At 43.5% G+C, this 22,957-nt stretch overlaps 1 protein-coding gene across 1 annotated transcript; it reads left to right on the forward strand.

The window, feature by feature from the left end:
* Positions 1–1,455: 1,455 nt before the first annotated feature.
* Positions 1,456–22,405, forward strand: IYD (iodotyrosine deiodinase). The gene is made up of 5 exons (XM_019951467.3): positions 1,456–1,633; positions 12,876–13,067; positions 15,666–15,825; positions 20,269–20,425; positions 22,223–22,405. The coding sequence occupies exons 1-5, from the start codon at positions 1,456–1,458 to the stop codon at positions 22,403–22,405; spliced, it is 870 nt and encodes a 289-aa protein (XP_019807026.1).
* The last annotated feature ends 552 nt before the right edge of the window (positions 22,406–22,957 follow it).

Below are 22,957 nucleotides of genomic sequence, written 5' to 3' on the forward strand. Positions count from 1 at the left end.
ATCAGCAATGGAAGTTAAAAGTCATGGGTGTGTCTTGGGAAAATGGGTTTTCTAGACTAATGTTATTTACCACGTGGTCTGCAGACTGGCGGTCCATCCACTCTTGTTAGCCAGTCACAATGAGGCACAGAGCACACACAAGGATGGAAATTCAGGCAAAGCAACCATGTCGCTACACTACATGCTGCCTAGGCCAGCTGGCTTTTTCATTTGTATTTATGTATTTATTTGGAGAGAGTTTGTCAAGGAAAGGAAGAATGCGTTGATTAGATTTTGGCGCAAGCTGCTTGAGTAGCACTGTCCCAGGTCACACTGGGTTTGTCAAGACAGTAAAAGCTTTCTGTCCTCTGTGGGGTCTTGTCCTGCCTCAGACAGAATGAGGGACCCAGAGTGCTCATCTGTCGTAGCACTCATGGCGCTGCATTGTAACGATCTTTAAAAAATATCACAAGGTATTTATTTAGCATCTATTTTTAATTAGAAAAATAAATAGCCCCTGCTAAGCCATGAAAATGAAGTTCTGATACCTGTTAAAACCTAGATGAACCTTGAAGACCTTCTGCTAAGTGAAACAAGCCGCTCACAGAAAGACAAATAGTCTATGATTGCACTTAGGGGCTCCTAGAATAGTCAGAATCATAGAGACAGGAAGTGGGTTAGAGGTTACCAGGGCCTGTGGGAAGAGGAAGGGGGTAGTTACTGCGTAATGATTAGAGGGTTTCTGTTTGGGATGATGAAGCAGTTTGGGGAAGAGTGGTGATGGGTGTACAACATGGTGAATGTACTTAGTGCCATTGAACTGGACCCTTAAAAAGGGCTAAGATGGTAAATTTTATATTGATATTATTATACTTTATCACAATAAAAATGTAGAAAACAATAGTTCATGCTGGTTGAAAAAAATTCAAATAATGTAGATACACATAAGGCAAAATGTGAGTGAGAGGCCTGAGATAGGCAATCCTTCCCCGTCTCCAAAACCCCAGGACAAGATCCCAGGAGATTTGGTAATCGCTCAAAAGGGGCATGGAGATTGGTTGAAAAGGGGCCAACTCCAGGTGATTCCTAGCTTCGGGCCAGCTGAAGACACACTGCTCTCAGAGAGAATCCACAGGAGGAGGAGTAAACCCTTTCCACCACTGCTGGTAAGATCTAGTGCATTAAAGTGTTTCCTCAGATCCTGGCAATTACTGTCTAAGAAGATATTGATGGAGCACACAGTTTAAAAAAGTTCACGCACCAGTGCATTCCCAGAGCCACAACACACCCGGGACACACGGCTGTGATCTTTTCTCCTTTGCAAAGTCCTTGCAGAGTCAGCGAGTTCACTCTGTTCCTTCCCCCGGCCCCCCCTCCTTCCTTCACTCCATCTCCCGGCATTCCCCACTCCTGTCCCTGTTTGTTTAAATACCGGCCCCGGAAGTATTGGCCCCATTCAGAATCAGCCTCAGCGCCATGTTTCTTCTGACTTCAGTCTTGGTAGCAGTTGTCTGCCTTTTGATGGTGTGGATCTTTCAAAATGCTGATGGAGGAACCCAGAGAAGGAAGGGGGAGCCTAGAGCCAGGGCCGAGGCTCGCCCCTGGGTGGATGAAGACTTGAAAGACAGCACTGACGTCCACCAGCTGGAAGAAGGTAAAGACACTGGCCATGTTGCTTGGTTTCCAGCTTCTGTATTTTTATGATGAGGGCAGGTGGATGGTGGGGCTTATGGAGAGGAAGAAACATAGGCAGGTCAGTTTCATCATCAGCTTCTGCCATGTAAACAAATCAGTGTGTGACAGGGACATCATTTCTCTCTGGTGGTCAGCTTGTCACCTCCTGGCACCAAGCTCCCTTTATTCCTGGGTCCTCAGTAAAAAGCTGTTGAGGGGCCGACATTTTCCCTGGCTCCAGTCCTCTGAGGCTGCTAAAATCTTTCTGAAGGGGCACATCACAGGCTGGGGGGGCTGCGGGTTAAGTGGTCAGGTTTTGATCAAGAACTTTGGAATAAAAAAGGGGCATCTACGTAGGGGCTCACTACCCTTCATTGCACCAGCCCTGTGGGTCACAGATAAGAGTGGCTGCTGTCCTCCAACCTGAGTGTCCAATTCAGTAGACAAGGCCATAAACAGGCAAACGACAGAGAGTAAAACAGAGACGAACTGGGTGGAACTGATTGTAAGGTGTTTTGCGAAGGCTTGGGGGTTTGGTGGGTCAGCTAGAAAAAGGCTGAACCAGGTCTGGGGCATTACTAGGATATGAATACAAAGGTTAGGAGGCTAAGAGGAACAGGAAGCGCCTGAGTCCGGAACCCCAGGGAAAGATGTCAAGAAGATGGAAGGACTGTACTGACCAGGGGAGGGGTGAAAATGAAGTGGGGTGTTGAGGGCGGGCCGGGGCATGGCTGACCTGAGAAAGAAGGGGTGATGAAGGAGGCAGGCAGGAAGGGAGATGTTCTGGAGGAGCTTTGAGTAACCTGTGTTTGAGGTTTATCTGAGGTGGTTTTGGGGGATGGATTTGACTTGGAAGAGGCTCTGTGACTCTCAGCTGGGGTAGTAATGCCTCCACCCTCCCTCCCTCTAACAGAGGCCACCTGGAAGTGTGTGTGTGTGTGTGTGTGTGTGTGTGTGTGTGTGTGTGTGTGTTCTAAGTTGTCCTAACCTCAGGATTGGGGGATGGGGTATAGAGTTGGCACTCAGTGCTGGGAGCCAGCAGTGCTGAATGTACTGCCCAGGAGGATCCAAATTCAGGCAGCCTCCTGGCAGGGCAGCCTCTTACTCTCCCCCACTAACCCCGAATGCCAATTATGCCAGTTGAGAAGCACTTCCGTTGAATGAGCACGAGACCCACTGTGAAGCTGAGTAAGGATCTGTTCCAGTAATGATGGGCTGGGCGGTGGCGTCAGTGCGATGCAGAGGAAGGGGTGAACTAGAGGGATGGTCAAGGAAGAACAGGGTCTAGTAATAAATTAGACAAGAACAGAGGGAGAAGTGGGCACGATTTGGAGACTGGAGGAATCAGAATAACAACTGTCATCAATGGGTGCGGGAAGGGGATCCGGTTTAAAGGGGAAGCTGTTGAATGTAGTGCAGGACGTGTTGGATTTGAGGGGATAGTGACCCATTGAAGCAGAAAGGCAGGGAGGTTTCTAGGTGAGGGATCCAGGCCATAGACACTGACTGGAGAGTCACCAGCCTAGGCGTGATGCTTGGAACTTGGAAAACTAATGAATTCACTGGGGGGTATTGCTAGAGAGAAGGCTGAGGTTAGAACTTGGCGGGGGGCACCTTCAGATAAGAGGAACTGCTGGAAGGAATGGACTCAGAAAACAAGGCGTGGGAAAGGAGGGCCAGGGTAGTAATAACAAGCCCTCACATAGTGCTTCCAGTATCCAATGTCACTTTTACATACGGTGAATCATTTATTCATTTTATTGTCTTCATAACAATACAGTGAGGCAGGCACTATTATCATATCCATATTACAGATAAGGAAACTGAGGCTCAAATCGGCTAAGTCACCTGCCCAAGCAATTAGTGGTAGAGTCAGCACCCTGGCAGGCTGACTCCAGAGTCCAGGCCTACAGGCAATTCGCTAGGCTCCTTTTCCAAAAGAATGACCCAGAACAGAGGGGGCAGGAGATGGCCAGCAGGGTTAAACATTCCCTGAGAGATCAGAGGTAGTGTGTATGGAGCAAAGGCCGCTGGATTTGAAGACCCAAGAGTTTGAGGGATACAGAGGGGGTGATAAGGCTGGTGGGGAACCGGGGACCTGGGGCTGAGCCTGAAGGCTGGGAACAGAGAACAAAGCTGTATGGCCCCCTTCTGCTTCTCCACCTAATGATTCACTTTCAATCCTCTGCCTCTCCACTCTCTCTTCCTCACACAGAGAAATGAATTGAACACATAGTGGCCGCTCGGCAGCCGTGAGCAGATCTTCCCAGAGTGCAGAGTCCACAGTCTCTTGTTGGGATTTTTGTTGTTTACATAAGTGATACTTACTGAGGTCACACAGTCACACAGGTGGTAGGTAAGGACTAATGTTTAAACTCAGTCTCCTCTGCCACCCAAGTCCCTGCTCTTAACCATTGGGTGGGTGGACACAGTCTAAGAGAGGATGTATAATTGGAGAAGAGAAGGGATTCCATTACCAAGGAAACATGAGATGGTTTTGATAACAGCAAATAGATACCAGATTCAAACCATTTTGAAAATTAACAATCAGGGACAAAACAGTAAAATAAGTATTGTGGGCCATTCTAGTGTGAGTTAAAGAATATATGGGTACCAATCTAGCTTCCGCCATCTCTGATTCACAAAGAATTCCTATTCGACATTCATAGATCAAGGAATCAGCCTGTTTGGGGGGACGGGGTGGGGGGAAGGGTCGGGGGTACAGAGAAGACATGCGGATTAGAAGTCAGACACAGACTTCCTCTGGGGACCAGTCACACATGGCATCCTGTTAACGCATTTCAGTTCCCTGTTTATCTGTAGCAGAGGTCTGAGGAGGAGAAATGACTGGTATTTAATCTCCAAGTGGAAACCTCAGATCGTTTCCCTAAAATGAATGGGAAATACTGAACAAAAATTCTCTAGTCAGGCCCAGATTCATGAAAGCTCATGGAACTGGAAACAGGAGAAAAAGATACAGGAAACACATCTTATTAAGATGTGTCCATTTTAATGTTAGTGGGGATTTTCTTCACTCAGCTTCACTAGCCATCCAGAAGCTATTATTCTAACTGAAATTTTGATTGTCCCAGTGACCACTAAAAAAGCCTTTGTTAACATTTTTATCTGGTGTGGGCAACACCTGAGAATAAAATATTCCCTCGGACTTGGGCAAAGACAGATTTTTATACACCCACAGGCAGCTGTTTCGAACCTGTTCATTGGATCAATGACAACACATCTCAGTAAAAGCTTAACAAGTCAACCAATCAGAGATGGATTCACTCCAGGACCAGCCCCTCTGAGGGCCAACCAGTCAACAACAGTCTCAACCAAGTGACACTGTTCCTGCAGATGATATCAACGCTCTTACATGCCTGGAAGTCCACCAATGCCTGAACTCCATGCTTCCCAACCAAGTGGTGTGCAAGAGCTAGCCTATGGGGCTAGCGAGAGCCAACGGATAAATGTTCAGGAAATTTGTGGGCCATTTGTTCAATTGCCAATAGCTTGAGATCGGGCCATCATGGGAGTGTTTACTCTATGGAAATTGGCAAGTGCTATAAACCAGGGCTCTTTTTTCCCTCTTCTCAGAGTGCTGGTTTACCAGCACACCACTGACAAAAACACTGTGTAAGGGCAGCACTCATGACCAGCACAGTTTTCCTTTGCCCCAGGAAGCAAAAAATTCAGCTTCATCTTTGCATTTCATCATTCTTCAGCACACCTACGTGTGCATACTTCTGCACGGCTAATTCTAAAAGGCTGGTCTACCAGGGCTCCTGTAAGACATTATGGTTCTAGGACAAAGGACAGGGAAATTCAAATTCAGATGAGAGAAGGTTAGGGAAAGGAAAGGACTTGAATGGAGATGTTGTTCTTGGGATCAGGTCTGGGTGGGTTCTGCTGGGGAGAGTGAAGCTCAGTACAGAACACCGGGGACACCGGGGACGCCACGAGAGGTAAAGGGACTCAGAAAACAAGTTCTGTCAACTTCACCTGGGATAGCGTTGCTTTCTTCAAGGCCTTTCCATCCGGACATCCGCAGACTCCCCAGCCCCCAGCCCCCCCTGCTGCTGCTAGTGAGGTAGTGAGTCTATATTGCAGTCAGGGAGTTGAATGGCTGAGAGGCCCACGTAGGAAGCAGAGCGATGGCCGAGACAGTGGGAAGGAGGAGTTCTCTGAGCCGGTGTTGAGCCTTGAAGCTGCTCTCATTGCCACCATCAGAATCTGTCTACTGTGAGAGCCGTGTCACCCTGAGCCTTATTAATACTGGTGCTCGGAGGGAACAAGGGTGACATGACACAAATTGGCCTTGTAGTTTCATAGCTGGAAAACATTTGGCCCATTTGCAAAGATTTTGAAGTAGAACTGCAAAAACACAAAAGCAATTCCCGTAGAGATGCAGCCAGAAAAAATGCCTCTAAGCTAAACATTAAAGGATAGCCGTGGCCTAGAATTACTTGGTCATTAAACCTAATTACGGAGCAATTTAGGATTCCTCGGCATTAAAGCAATGATAAAAGGCGTGTTGGTCTTGGTGTCAATAGCAAACCCCATGTGTGGCAGCACAGGACTTACATTAAAAGCAGACCACTGTAGCGTGCGTTTATTTTAGGATATGTGGGCTCCACAGCTTGAATGAATCCCCCAGCGTTGCTTGGCTGGTCTAGGGTGGAGGCGGGACAGCTGCGGAACAGAGGCTGTTCTCTTCCCTCTGGTGAGGGCTTATGCCTTGGGGGCAGTCAGGAGTTCAAGAGGAAGGAGAGAGCTGTGCCTTTTTTATGGGTTTGCTGCCCTGAGATCCCCTGGAGCTTCTTTCCCAGCTGGCTCAGCCTGTCCCCTTTCCCCAGGCCAAGTGTAGACTTTCTGCCCTGGGAGAGGCTCCCGGAAGAGCAGCTCCCCAGTGCTCTGCTTGGATAGCCCTTCTGGACAATCCAGCCCAGTGGTGGTTGGGACCATTTGTCTGCTGTGCTCAGAGATAAGGCTGTGCTGATAAAGCTCAGGGAGGAGCCCCTTCATTCCGCTAGAGTCGGAGCGCCTACCCTGGACTTCAGCTGCTGCAGAAACTGCCGTCACGCCGCTCGGCTGCCTTTAGTTTACACAGATGCCGAAGGGACCCGAAGTTAAAGAGACCTTGCATGCATTGGCTCATTTTCCACTTACTGACTGCGGAGGTTGCCGGACTTCATGACAATGGCGTGGGAGTATCATGGTGCTGAAGTCTTTGCTGACACGTTTGATACTGATGGGGTTTGGGGTTGATACTGATGACATCTGGGCTCGGTTCAGAGTGGATTGCTAGAAAGCTGATAGCTGTTGCCACTCTCCCATCACACTTACTTCCTCAAGCCAGCAGGGACCTGCTGTGTGGCATGGGGAGCTCTGCTCCACGTTTCGTGGCAACCTGGATGGGAAGAGCATTTGAAGGGGGGTGGATACACGTGTGTATGGCTGAGGCCCTTTGCTGTGCACCTGGAACTAGCACAACATTGTTAATTGGCTGTACTCCAATATAAAATAAAAGTTAAAAAAAATGTGTACAGTGTGGGTCCCCACTGCCCCGGCTAGTAAAGCATAAAAAAAGAAGTTTCTCAGTACTAGCTATGAGCTAACCGTGGTCCCTTTTGGTATTGTAGTTGGGTTCTCAGTGTCGTTGAAGTCCCCTTTTCACGAGCGTTCCCTCTTGCCTACTGGACATTTGCTGCAGTCCTCCCTTATCCTCAGGGAATACGTTCCAAGACCCCAAGTGGATGCCTGAAACCCTAAGTGTTTTCCTGTACGTATGTACCTATGATAAACTTTAATATAAATCAGACACAGTAAGAGAATATCCAAATTGCCAGCATCACTACTCATGTGCTTTGGGGTCATTATTAAGTAAAATCAGGGTTACTTGAACACAAGCAGTATCCTGACAGTCGACAACCGAGAGGCTACGACGTGACTAATTGGGTGGATACGTGGACAGAGGGATGATTCACGTGGGTGGGAGGATGGAGCAGGACAGCCATGAGATTTCATCATCTTACTCAGAATGGTGCACAATTTAAAACTTATGAATTGTTTGTTTCTTGAATTTCCCGTTTCATATATTCAGAACACAGCTGGACATGGGACACTGAAATCTGAGAAAGAAAAACCTCTGATAAGGGAGGATTACGGATTACTGTATTGGGGGAAAAACCACTGATTAAGGAGTTAAGAAACCTAGGCTATAGTTCTGGCTCCATGAAGGATTGCTGCCTGGTCAGGAGAAGTTAATTGTGCCCATTCATTCCTATTTCTACTTTTGTCCCACCTTCCCCAGATGGTTCATCTCTCATCCTCTTATCTCATTAAGAAAGTGTCAAGTGTCTTTTCTTTTTTTTTTTTCAGATGTCCTTAAATCAATATAATAGTTGTAGTCAGTTGAACTACCCTTGTGGGTGTTTTTGGTAATTCGTTTCTATGGCCTTCTCATTAAAAAAAACCAAAACCCTTAATTGTGAAATGTAATATGCTTACTCGAAAAGTGTATAAAAGATAGACGAATGGCTTAACAAATAATTTTAAGCAAAAATCTATATAGTTATCACTTAGATCAAGAAATATAAATTTCCAGTACTCCATAAACCCCTATATGTTCCTTCCCAGTAACAACCTCTTCCATACCCTATAGAAGTAACTATTATTTTGAATTTTATGGGAATTACTTCTTTGCTGGTCATTCTATTGGAAAATTACATATAAATTTTTTTGAGGTCTAGGATACTGTTACTTATTCCAGGGAATATTCACATTTTCACCTATCAGAAGAGCAACGTCCTCACACTCTGGGGCAACTTTAATCTGAGCTCAAGGCTTACGGTTCCCTGGATCACTCACAGGATATTACCTTAGGCTCTAAGGCACCAGGGCTGGATTACTTACATTTGACTCTTATTATTGTAACATAAATCTTCAGGCCCTGGATGGCCCTGGGGGTTTGACTTTGGTCACCATCCTTTTATCTCAGCTCAGCCTCATGGCGGTATCTAGGTAATTGGAAAATATTCTCTGGACATTTGAGTGCCGATCTACCCCTGTGGGTACTAACCTTCACCCAGATTTTGACTGTGATGTTCTACAGTCACAGGTTAGCTCTTCAGTACTTAGAAGAAAATGTTCTCTATGTATTTTACTAAGGATTTTAGCTTTCTTTACTTTGGAGGTTTGGTAAATTACGTAAATAACCATTACTGGAAGTGAAAATCCTTTAGTAAATGTCACAAGAATCAGAATCGTAACCAAAACATCAGTTAATCTATGGCATCAAAGTGGATTTGTATCTACGCAAAGAAGGAAGTAACGACTAATTATTTCCTATCACACAGTGGAAGGCATGGGATATACATTATATCAGGCAAATATTCATTGGCTTTCGGGTGTTTGTGATGAAGATAATGTGATAGCATTACATTCAGTTTTCTAAAGACACAGTTTAGGTAGTACAGTAATAATTCAGGTAAGGCATACACATGCACACAAATAAACCTTAATGGTTTAAAACAATCTAAATTTGTTACTTTAATGAAAGTTAAGCGCTGGGCATTTTCAGCCATTTTATCATCGCGGACTCTGATTATCTGTTCTTATCTAAGTAGGAGTTGCCTCCTACTGGTGATACGGCTTCTCTGCACGGGTCCCCGTCAGGCTGAAAAACATCAGAGCAGATTCAGGAAAGTCTTCAGCCTCTGTGTAGAAGAACCATCTACTCATTAGAGTCCACTGATATTTTCAGTGTCTATTTCTTGGGCAGACTTCCTGGTGAAACCTTATTTATGTGATTAAAATTCCCTGAAAAGTCCAACTCACCTCAACTCATTCTGGTTTGATGTACCGAGGTCCACTTTCTGTAGTAGCCCCTTTGGTATCTTTTGCCTCCTAGATTCTGGGAGTTGATGAAGTCCAACAACAATCAGAAATCCAAGGCTAATTCAAGATAAGCAAGGAGTATATATATAAATATATGTATATATAGTCCATTCAAAGCATTCCTATTTTTAACACTTTTTAACTTTTTGAATACTGCATCTTAGAATTTCTTTCAGTTGAAATCTTTGTAGTTCACATTTAAATCTTCATAGTTCAGATCGAAAGTATTGTCTACTCATGGGTTTGAAAGGAATGAAGAAACACGTATTCAGAGGTAGAGCTTCAACTTCACCTATTGAATCCTCCATTGCATCTTCATCTTCTGTAAGACCTTGAGCTACAGATAATGGGTTTCCACAGCTCTGAACAGGAAGGAAATGGGGGAAACCAGAAGTGGCAGAAGCAGGCAGGTGTAAAGATAACTTTGCTGTAGGTAAATTGAACAGATTTTTTTCTTATGGTTAATATTTTTGTATCTTGTTTAAGAAATCCTTCTTCTCTACAGGGTCATGAATATAGTCTCCTATATTCTTTTCTAAAAGCTTCAAAAATTAGTCTTTCATAATTAGAACGGTGGTGAGAACAGGCAATATTCATTAATTTTCAATATCTGATGGAAGAGTTTCAATGTTTCACCACTAACTATGTAGTTGGTTCTGGATTGTTTTGGTGTTTTTCCCCATAGTTAGACTTTATCAGGTTAAGAAAGTTCCTTTCTACCCCAATTTACTAAGAGATGAATGCCAAATTTTATCAGACACCTCTTCTGCATTACAGCGATTATTAGCTTGCGAATGTAACAAACAACATTGCTTTTCTCATGTTAAGTTAACCTTGCATTCCTGGGGTAATCCCAACTTGGCCGAAGTGTATTGTTTTTTTATATATTGTTGAATTCTGTTTACTAATATTTTGGTTAGGACTTTCTGCATCTATATTTATGAGAAAGTTGAGCCTGTAGCTTTTCTTTCTTTTAATGTCCTAGTCAGGCTTGGTAGCAAGTGTGCGCTAGTCTTATAGAATGAGTGGGTGGCGGACGTGTCCTCTATTTCTATTCTTGGGAAGAGTTGGAGAAAAGTTAGCAATAATTGTTCTGTGAGTGTTTGGTAGAACTCCCTCATGAAGCCATCCGGGCCTCTTCCTAAGGGAATCTTTTTTTTTTCCTCTGGTTGATTTTAAGATTTTATATTTGATTATAAAAGGTGTGGGCTTCTTTTCTGTTATACTGCGTGGGATTTACTGGGCCTCTTGAATCTGTAGATCTGGCATTTTTCATCAGGTTTCCATATCAGATATTCTCTTTCAAATATGGTCTCTGCCACATCCTCTTTCCCATCTCCTGCTGTCACTATCATCACGTATATTAGAACATTCTCGCTCTGCTTTATTTTTTCTTGATCGTTCTTTTATGTTTTCTGTCTTTTGGTCTTTCCTTGCTCTATTCTAGATATTTTCTTCTGAGTTGTCTTCAGTTCATTAATTCTTCCTTTAGGTATGTCTAACCTGCTATTAAACCCACCCACCAAGTTCTTAATTCTATTATTTTATTTTTCAGTTCTAAAAGTTCTATTTTAAAATATTTTCTATGTCACTTTTCATCTTTTCCTGTACCCTACAGATTTATATATGTCTGTCTTTTTTTCTCCCCCCTCTAAACCTAGTAATCATAGTTGTTTTATCTCTTGAGTCTGATAATTCCAATATTTGGAGAATTTGGTGTCTGACTCTATTTTTAAAAACCTATTCTGCTGTTTCTTGCTCAAGATACTCTTCTTGTATGTCTGGTTGTCTTTTATGTGTTGCTGATAATTGTACTTAAAATTATTTATATATTGGCATTTGCTTCTGCTGGGTAATGGGGGTATTTTCAGGCAGGACCACAGTATTCCAAGTTCAGGTTTGAGGCAGGACCCATCAAAATGTTATAAACTCTTGGGGGCTGATTTATTTATTTATGGCCGTGCCATGCTGCATGAGTGATCTTAGTTCCCTGACCAGGGATGGAACCCATGTCCCCTGCAGTGTAAGTGCAGTCTTAACCACTGGACCACCAGGGAAGTCCCTGATTTATTTATGGTTCTTAGTTTTTCTAAGGATGTAGTCTTGGGGTCCCAGCTTGTTAGACTTCCCATCGTATATGGACCTGGGCTTTGATTTCTGTCCAGCTTGATCCCTGAAAATATAAAAATAAAAATTCAAATATATTGGGATTGGCAGATGTTATCAGGGCAAATGCAGCGTCTGTGCTTATCTACTTCTGCAGGCTCATATTTTCCCTTCACTTTTGGCCTGGGAATTTCTTACTATGTTGTCAGTAACTCAAAGAATTTAAAACGGCTTTATAAAAAATTATTTATTTCAAGATCTTAGTGGTTTTCAGGGGACTTCCCTGGTGGTCCAGTGGTTAAGACTCCATGTTTCCACTGCAGGGGGCACGAGTTCGGGGAACTAAGATCTGGCCAAAAAAAAAAAAAAAAAAAAAGATCTTAGTGGTTTTCAGCCAACGGAGATTGGTTCAAATAAGTTAGTTCACCATTAACAGAAATTTACATTTTTCATCTTTATGTACGTAAAAGTTTTCTTTTTCTTGATTTATAACCAGTCTGGGCTTTGAAGGACAGTCAAGATCAGAGTTTCAGGATTCTGTAGACCTATTTTTCCCATTTTTGCTTGATGTTTTTGAGCTCATAACCTTACAGATATTTTGAGAACTTTATTTCCTTCTCCCCAGTGACCACCTTATGACTATAAGGGAGTAAAAATAATTTTCTCTGGCTGAGACCACCACTCCCCCATAATAAAAACACATTAACAAGAGAAAAACAAACAGAAGTTTAATAACATGTATATCTCTTGTGTACATGGGAGAGACCCAGGAAAACTGAGTAACTCCCCCAAACAGCCTTAGCCACCACCTTAATCCATCTTCAGATAAAGACAGAAGAAAGGCGTTGGGGACTGGGGAGACCCAGTTAGGGGAGGTTGTCAGGAAAAGCAGAGCAAACAAGGGTAAGATTGTTACAGAGATTTAAGTCCACACCTTCTCTGTTGACAAGAGTTTCTTGTGATTTAGAATCATCCTTCTCTTCCTGGTACAGAGAGGGAAACACTTCCAAATAGAGATTTCCTTTATAAATGTCTCTTACAATAGGGTGACTTCTGCTCGGGTTTTCAGAACGTCTCCTGTGTCTGCGTTTCCTAACAATAGTTAACTCAAAATAATTCTTATGCTAAAGAGACATATTTTGGGGGAGGGGCACATTGCACTCCCCTTCATGACCAAGAGAGATCCTCTAATTTGCTGTCTTCCTTGTTCTTACTGGCAGACGCTGACGACTGGCAAGTGTCAGAGGAAGAGGTGGAACACATCCCATTCTCCCACACCCGGTATCCTGAGAAGGAAATGCTTACGAGATCCCGGGAATTTTATGAACTTCTCAATAAGAGACGGTCTGTTAGATTCATAAGTAATGAGCAAGTCCCAATGGAAGTGATTGATAATGTCATCAAAGCAGCAGGTCTGTAAGTGCACAGTGGGTCTTTGAGAACATTCGCTACAAGTGACAATAGTGGAGCAATGTTGAAGTTCAAACACAGTGAATAAAGCCTGGAATGATACGTTTACCTGTAAAGTCTTACCCAGGTGTTGACTGACTTCCAAGCACAAGATGATTTCCACTTTCTACAAACTTTTTTTTTTTTTTTGCGGTACGCGGGCCTCTCACTGTTGTGGCCTCTCCCGTTGCGGAGCACAGGCTCCGGACGCGCAGGCTCAGCGGCCATGGCTCATGGGCCCAGCCGCTCTGCAGCATGTGGAATCTTCCCGGACCGGGGCACGAACCCGTGTCCCCTGCATCGGCAGGCGGACTCTCAACCACTGTGTCACCAGGGAAGCCCTCTACAAACTTTTAACTATTACAAACTTCTCGGGAGCAGATGTGACAATAGTTCAAAACTTCTGAAATTATTCAACATTATAAAATTTTTGAAGAATGAAAGTTTCTGAACACATTATTATACATCAGAAAAGAAACATCCTTACTTTCACCTCACCTTAAAACACACACACACACACACACACACACACACACACACACATTTATACATTTCTCTTTGGGGAACCGAATTTCTTATATTACACACCATGATGCTCTAGTACTGTATTCTAATGAACTAGCAAAATATATTCATGTGAATTCACAAAATAAATCAAAGTAAGGCAAACATTTTTCCCCCTCTTTTGCTTTTTATTTATTTATTTGTCTGCTTCGGGTCTTAGTTGCGGCTCACGGGATCTTCATTGCGGCAAGCAAGATATTTTGTTGCTGCGAGCGGGCTCAGTTGTGGCACCGGGGCTCAGTAGTTGCAGCACATGGGCTTAGTTGCCCCACAGCATATGGGATCTTAGTTCCCTGACCAGGGATCAAACCCACGTCCCCTGCATTGGAAGGCGGATTCTTAACCACTGGACCACCAGGGAAGTCCCCCAAATGCATTTTCAATGTAAATTAATATCTATTCCCAGAGGAATAGATGAGAATTATAGAAAAAGGGAGAGGAGATATGAGAAAGCCCCCTATTTGAGAGTCTCCTCTGATTGGATTCTTATTCCTATATAAATCACATTCAAGTTCATTTGCAGAAATTATTGCATGACTATTATAAACCCATTGCCCAAATTAAAAGGAAGTAAGAATAAAACAGTTCACTTCAGTTAAGAACACAAATACACTAGATTGGTGAGTCCTTTATCTAACTAATAGCAGTTACTAAATTTCTTCTGTGTATAGATCTGTATCTAAATATGTGGGTGTGTGCATATGACATTCAGAGAGGTTTGGCGTAATTGAAAACATTAAGCGGCAATTTATTTCTTGTGTTTGGTGACACCAATATTTAGTGAACAGACGACGTGTACAAAGTGAACTGGAATCCCTCTGTTCAGAAATTTGGGCTTTATGTTTAGATTTGACTTGCATTTCACAGTTTAATTATGCCCTCTCTACCACGGGGACTTGTGGATGGCAAACTCATCAAGGCTGGCAGGCCTGAGACCCCTCCTGTAGAGTTTATGCCATTGAACTACTCACTAGGAAGAAAGAAATACTTGCTTCTGAAATATACCACCAGTGGGTCACCGTGGTCTACTTCTAGAAACAGCCATTTCTAGGACAGAGGGGTGACACCCAGATCAGTAGCTGGGCCAGCCCATGGCTGGAATCTTTTTTTTAAATATATTTATTTATTTATTTATTTTGGCTGTGCCAGGTCTTAGTTGTGGCATGTGGGATCTTTAGTTGTGGCATGCGAACTCTTAGTTGCAGCATGCATGTCGGATCTAGTTCCCCTACTAGGGATTGAACCCAGGCCCCGTGCATTGGGAGCACAGGGTCTTACCCACGGGACCACCAGGGAAGTGCTGCTGGCTGGAATCTTAAAGGGAACTTAAGCTCCTTGGGTCCCATGATGCACTATGAAGCTTTGTCTGGGATATTGGCACTGATCCAAGGGTGGGCTGAGGTTTCCCAAAACCTGTAAGAGCTGGAAGACACTCTGCTGTGTGTCTGAGTGCCCAGGGCCAAGAGTTCTCATGTGTTCACAACAGGGCCACAAACCCCACAGTGCCACACTCAGAACTTTGATATAGGCACTAAACAATTTATAGTTCAATTGCCTTTTGGAGATCCTTTTGAAACCATTTGCCATTTAAATTTTGCCATTTCCAATAAACTTCCTGACTTGATCATTTTTCAAGAATATCAAAACAAACAGCATTTTGGAGGCTTTTGGCTATCAGAGCTTCCCATCTGTGTTCCCTTATTGGTCACAGAGTAGTGCCTAGGGATGTTTTCTCTCGCATGATCAGAGAAGCAGTGATAAATTCCCCAAACCTAGGAACTACTGGCTTTGATCTCAGTTAGTTGGTTTGGAGACCCTGACAGAGAGGCTGAACAAAACGGGCCTGGCAGCAACATCCCAGAGGCTACCGCCAGGCATTTTGTGTGTCAGGTGATCTAACTTCATTTTGAGCAACTATGAGTTACGTTTATTCTTAATTAACAGACTCAGATTTTTCTTGCAGTTTTAATTTCTGATTTTAATTTAATGGGTGATAGGAACAGCCCCAAGTGGGGCCCACACAGAGCCCTGGACCTTTGTGGTTGTGAAGGACCCAGACGTGAAGCATAAGATTCGGGAGATCGTTGAGGAGGAAGAGGAAATAAATTACTTGAAGAGAATGGGACCTCAATGGGTTTCAGACCTGAAGAAACTGAGGTACAAAAGTGGGTAGAATTAGGCTTGTTTGGTTTGGCTTCCTAAAATGAAATAACTATGACTTCGGTGTTCTGGTTTTGTTTTAGGTGTTAAAAAGTTTCATTTTACCTGTGGAAGAAATAATGGAAGTTAACTCAGGCCTCACCGCTGAATTGCCTTGAGCACACGTATTGCGCAGGGGTGAGGGATGCCGACTGGAATCCCATCTGGGTTCACGTCTTAGCTCTGGTTTTCCAGTTGCAAGACCTTAGGCATTTGCTTACTCCGTCTAAGTGCACTAGTCTGGTTTCTCCAGAGAAACAGAATCAATGGAGAGAGACAGAGACAGAGAAAGAGAGACAGAGAGAGATAGAGAGAAACAGAGAGAGAAAGAGAATTATTATAAATCATGGGCTCAAGTGATTATGGAGGCTGAGAAGTCCCAAGACCCAGCAGAGTCAATGGAATAGTTCCAATCTGAGTCCAAAGGCCTAGGAACCAGGAAAACCAATGTGTAAGTTGCAGTCCAAGTCTGAGTCCAAAGGCAGGAGAAGACTGATGTCACAGCTTAAAGACAGTCAGGAAGACGGAGAAAATTCTCCCTTACTCCACCTGTTTTGTTCTATTCAGGGCTTCAACGGTTTAGATGAGGCCCACCTACGTTGAGGAGGGCAATTTGCTTTACTCAGTCTGCCAATTCACATATTAATCTCATCCTGAAACATCCTCACAGACACACCCAGAATAATGTTTAACCAGCTATCTGGGTGCCTCGTGGCCCAGTCAAGTTGACACATAAAATCAACCACCACACTTCTGTTTTCTCACCCAAAACGATAATGTTAAAAACTGGTATCAGGATTAAGTAAGATAGAGGCTAAGAGTAGGGCCTGAGAAGCTAGAGTGCTTGGGTTCAAATATGAGGTCTGCCACTTAGTAACCTATCTGTGCCTCAGTTTCCTCATCCGTAAAATGGGAATTAGTCTAGTATCTACTTCATTATGAAAATTAGATGAATTTGTAAGCACTTAGAACAGTGATGGCACATAGAAAGGGCCATATGAATCTGGTAACTAAATAGGCTATGACCCAAATAATTATTAGTAAATTGTGAAATACTTCTCAGGATCTTGAGTGACGTAAATTACATTTTCCTATAGTCTTGTACATGATCTCACTCAGCAGGCTTTCATTTTAGTACATGTTTAATAAAAGTACAAATTTAGTAGAGGTATAATATTCATTAGGCATTAGTAATTTTGCAGGCTTCCTTATCTCCAGGGAAGAAGCGGATTGGAATTCAGTGTAACTGGCTTTACCGTGAAACTTCAGCGTATTCGGGTAGACACGTGCGAGGTTTCACTTTTTTTCTGGAAACTACAACTAACTATGCTTGTTAATCCCACTTTTCCCATGGAGGACCAGTCACCGTACACAATATCTAGGATGGATTCCATAATTTCTCAGTCATTTTGGTAGTTAACACAGTCACTTTCAATTTTTTCAGGTTCAGCCGTGTCATTTTAAAACGCTGGTCACAGGGTCCCCTTTACAAATACTGCCCTCCCCACAGAGGCATCTCCTTTCCCTTCTAACCCCTTCTCGGGCTGAGCATGAGGGGGGATGGGGCACAGATATTTGTCCTGGCCTCTCAGAAGGCCCTGAGGGGAAGCCAGCTCGAGTTCTTGGCACGTAGCATGTAGAGGTACTTGTGCCTCTGGCTCTCAGCTCTGGGCCTTTAGCGGCCAGTTCCAGCACCAGCCATCCAATACCCACTGTGACACAAGCCTAAGAAAACGCAGTGGGATCGCCATCTTGTGGGGTAAAGTGGGACTTCTTCTCCGGTAGCCAGGGCTGGGTGGTGAGAAGGATGGCCTCTTAGTCCTACTCCTGTCTCATTTATTTGCCCCAGAGGACAATTTTTTTCCTGAGATATTTAAACCCTATTGAAATTGATGTCTATTGGCGTTGTAACTTATGGCTGTGTTGTGGAATAAGTGCAGGATATTAATCATGAATATGTAAATCTCATTGCATATTCATGAGAAAAAACGGATGGGCAAAGTTGCGTCTCTCTTCTTAGAGAGAGGCTGTGCTCTGTGTGTGCCCGCTGCCAGCCCCGTCACTCCCCAAAGAAGGCAGCATCAGTTGCTCTCTTGTCTCTGTGCTCAAAGCACCTAATACGCACCTTCCGTGCATTTAAAATAGCCATTATGACATGGTTATTTAATTATTGGCCTACTTCTCTTCTCATTTTATAGACCATATTTTAGAAACCTTTGTGGTACACCAAGATACTCTTGAGAATCCAATCAACATTATAGACTTTCTCTGCAGACAATATGCGTGCACACACACACACACAGATATACATATACATATATATGTATATATATACTATATACATATACACACATATATATATAGTACATATATATATATATAGTGTCTCTAGGGTCCAGAGACCTCTAGTGTAAAAACGTCTTACATTGTAGCACCTAGCACAGTGCTGATGCATAGTAGGTAATTAAATAACTGTTAAATTGCATCACAAATGAACATATGTCCTGATAGCCAGTTTGAGTCAACTCTGAAACTCATAGCTGTCATTAAAGGCTTGATATACAATCTGGTCCAACCTCCCCGTCAAGCCTTCTTCTCCTGCTGCTGGCGTGAGACCCTTCACCCCAGGTGGAAGGTGCTAGTTGTCCTTTCTTAACAGGCCTCGGCACGGTGCTATCTTTTTATTAGCTCTGATATGATGTCACGATACATTCTTGTAAAATTGAACAAACCCAAAATACTAGCTACCAATGTATGCCTAGGCAAAATAAGTACAAAGGTTAGTAAAAATTGCTAACCTGCCTCTGACCTCGTAAATTGCTTATTCTTCACCTCATATTTAACAATTGTTTTGAATTATTCACTGTAAAATAATACATAGTAATAATAATAATATTAGCTCACACATACATGGTACTAGGTACTATTCTAAGCACTTGATCTATTGGGACTGATTTTACTGTCGCAATAACCATTGGAGGTGAGTGTACAATAGCACATTTTACATTTAGGGCACTGAACTGTGAGAAGGTGAGCGGTTGCCCAACGTGGCAAAGCTAGTTGACTCCAGATTTTTTTTGTAAACTATTAACATTCTCCCACTTTGTAAAGAGAAAAAGAATTGATACTAGTCACATGTGAATAAGCTGGTTGAGTATGGTAAAGTAGCTTTGAGAATGTAATGTATAGAAATTAGCAGTGTTCAAGGAACTGTAGAAAATACACACGTGGGTTTAATGTGTTTTAAAACAAGGAAGCGTAACTAAGCTAAGAATGAAATGAGTGGTGACTATCTCTTGCTTATTGATGACATCATTTACCCTAAGGAAAAATTCCAATATATAGCATCGTATGAGTATCTTTCCTTTGAATATCTGAGCTAGAGTGAAGCGTTTGCCGAAATGTACGGGCAGGGTAATGAAACAGAGAAAGATATGCTCTTATCTGGAAAATAAAAATGGAAACTCAACATTTATACCTCCTGTGAGTTATCTCCCACTCCCACAAAAGTTTCCTTCCTTTTCTCCATAACTAGGCTAAGAACGTTACCATCTGCCCACCTGGAATTTCGGTTCAAACTCACCATCACCTTCTTCTTCTCCCTTGTGCACTCCTGTGCCAGATCTGTCAGCTCCTGCCTCTACAACTCCCCAAGTTCTCCTGGGCCATTGCCCTTGTCTCCTATCTGGTCCCGTTTGAGCTGGTCCTTTGCCCACACCAATCCGTCTCTTTCTGAAACAGATCCTATTGCGTGATGCTTCTGCTCAGAAGCTTGTGATAACTTTCCATCACCCGCTGAACCAAGTCCAGCACCCTGCAAAATCTGTATGAAAACTGCGAGCCTCCCAACCCGTGCCCCACCACGCACACCGTCGTCCAGCCTACCAGGCTTCTGAAATTCCCTGTCCGGCCAAGCATTCTCCTTCTGACTCTGCCCTTTGCTCATCTCTTCCCTAGGCTGCCCTTCCCAATGCCCCTTCTCTAGCTGGTCTTCAGTGCCCCGCCTCAAGAGAAACTTTGGAAATATTCTGACAACCTTATTCAAAGCTAACATTTTATTTTTGGGCTCCTAAGGCCCTTGTCTTATATTTCTTTAACAACACTTACCAGGTTTTAGTTTGCTAAATTTGGCTTATTGCCCTCTGGGTTATAGGATCTATCTTTGTATCTTTCAGCATTTCACGTGTCTTGCTATATTAGGCCCTTATTAATACCTGTTGGGATAGATAGACTTGGGATAGAAAAAGGTAAACATGACGTGAACAAAAATCCTACTCTTTTTCAATTTAAACATAAAAGACAAGGAAATGTTTCTATTTTTAATGTATATAAGGTGGTAAACAGGGAACAAAAAAAACCATTAAGAGAAAATATTCTGAATATCTTTTTTTCCCCCTTTAGGACCAACTGGATTAAGGAGTACTTGGACACAGCGCCTGTTTTGATTCTCATTTTCAAACGAGTACACGGTTTTGCTGCAAATGGCAAGAAAAAGATCCACTACTATAACGAGATCAGTGTTTCCATCGCATGTGGCATCCTCCTAGCTGCCCTGCAGGTATGTCACCCTCCCACTGGGCCCAAGAGAGAGACTTAATACTTGGGGGCCAACTGTGGTTTTATTTGCAAATTTCAGCTGAGTTTCTCGTTCAGGGACAGGGATTCCTCAGTAAGGGAACTCTGATGTAAAAACTGCCTCTGGAAACCTGGATTGGTGAGGATGATGTTTCAAACAAGCTGTCATCCTTCCTGGAAATTTACTTATAACATTATTTAAGGGTCAAAAAACGGTCGCTGTGTTTGCCTTCATCTGTAACCACATGAAGCTTTAAGGGCTTTAGTAAATACACATGAAGAGCTTCAGAGCCTGAAAGTTCCAGGGCCTGGCTTCTCAGCTGTGTTTACTGTTGTCTGAGCGAGTGGGATGATTCAATAGCTATAAGGGGAACTCTATCATAGAGCTCCTGTCCTCAGAAGTTGAGTTTACATCGTATTGCATTAGAAAGATGTCCATGTGCTTAAAAAATTTCCATCTACATAGTAGCTACAGCCCTGCTAAGCGTGAAACAGAGCAGGATTGAGGTCTGCCTTTCACATGATTCAAGTCATTCGCTCAACAGATATTTTCTGGGCTCCTTCTATGTGGCAGATCTCAGGAGTCACAAGGAATAGTCACCTCGTGAACTGTACGTTTTGTTGGGGACTGCAGTCCTGGGAGAGGGTGGAGAGTGACAGTAAACACGTGAAATAAAGAAAACAAACAGGATTATAAGAGCGAATGAGCCTACTTTCAAGGGAGAGTAGATTCCAAAAAACTGTGCTTCTTTGTTATCTCAAAGAAAAATGTGTTTGCTGAAAACTTGCAAAATTGTCATTGTGACATAAAAGAAGAATATATTTTTAGATGACTTGAAAAACTGTTCCAAAGGAGCTGGCATCCTATCTACCTCCCGACTCTGTAACAGATAAAAGAATTGCTGTGCTACGTCAGACCGCAAGGCACCGTCCCCGTCCCAGACAGGGTTCCTGAAGAGGCAGTTTAGGCTTGGCGTGGGTTCCCTTCACCTGTGCCTTCTGTGCATTCCCATCAGCAACTTTTCCCACTTTACTGTGGAGTTTGCTGCCCTCTAGCTTTCTGTAAGGCATAAGTCTGAGTGTAGGTCTTGATTTGTCAAGGAGGAAGGAATCTTCTGGAAGCCCTTGTCTGGGCAGATTGCACAGAGACTGGAGGCGTGCTCGACTCCCAAAGGCAGTTCCAGAACCTCCTTCTGGTCCAGGCTTAGCAATGAGCATCTGACGGGAAAAGCAGGGGGGGATGGAGAGGGCCAACTGGGAAAGTGTCTTGAAGTTACATGTGATTTTTATTGGATGTTTATTATTCGAGGGGGCTGGGAAGAGGTTGGTGGAGTATTTCCTCTACTTCTTACATACCTCTTGGCCACTAGGTCCTCCCTCACTGGACATAGGTATTTTCAGCTAGGGATGACGCTCTGCTTCCACTGTTGGTTATATAACCACAGGAACTGCCTTTTGTTTTTCTGTTCCTTTGGTGTAGTTGGATTCCCCAAATTTCTTTCCATGAAATAACCATTCCCATTTCTTAAGCATCAGTGAAAAATGACTGGTATTTTCTTCTCTGAGAAGCTTCCCACTGTTTGGCTAAGAGAAGGTGGGGTCTGGGGAGGTCGAGGAGGGCAGGTAAGATTCAAGACACCATGGCCCAAGCTGGTCGTTTCTTTGCTGCCCAACTTCAGGGAAATGATGGGACAAGCAAATCTTATAGGGACTAGAACATGCCCAGGCTGGGATTTTGCCTGCTGACTTTAAAACGTTTTCTTTTCCTCTCCTGTTACAGAACGCGGGACTGGTGACTGTCACGACCACTCCTCTCAACTGTGGCCCCCGTCTGAGGGTGCTCCTGAACCGCCCTGCAAATGAAAAGCTGCTAATACTGCTCCCTGTGGGGTACCCCAGCGAAGAGGCCACGGTGCCTGACCTCACACGGAAACCTCTGGATCAGATCATGGTGACTGTGTAGGCAGGACACAGGCAGGGACGTGCTGGAAGGTGATGCCCCCCACTCCTTTCTCCTGTTCCTTTTGGGAGTACAGGCTGCTCTCTCCCTGGGTGTTCCTGGCACTCCACTCCACAGGGCTGGCCTCTGTGTGTGTGAAGAAACCTTTGCACTTTCTACAGCACTTTGAGTCTGAGAAGTCCTGCTTCCGATAGTGTGATTAGCTGAACCATACAAAGTAAGAGATGAATAGGTATGTTCTCTTCCATTTCTTATCCACTTTGGAAATGCATTAAATTTTTGCTAAGAACATGCCCTTGGTTTTTAAGGTTTTTTAATTGTTCCAGAAAACTCACGGGTGATTTTTTCTTTCACTCTTTAAAAACTCAAAGAGGAAAGAGTCATCAGAAAATTTAATATAGTCCCAAGAATTCAGCTATGTGATGATTTTTAAATTTAAATTTAGACTGATCAAACAGTTTTCTGCCCCCTGCTTTCTGGTGGCTTTTAGGCAAGGATGTACTTTTTTTTTTTTTTTTTTTTTTTCGGTACGCCGGCCTCTCACTGTTGTGGCCT

The sequence above is a fragment of the Tursiops truncatus genome, chromosome 12 (assembly GCF_011762595.2).
Source record: "Tursiops truncatus isolate mTurTru1 chromosome 12, mTurTru1.mat.Y, whole genome shotgun sequence".
NCBI classification, from domain to species: Eukaryota; Metazoa; Chordata; class Mammalia; order Artiodactyla; family Delphinidae; genus Tursiops; species Tursiops truncatus.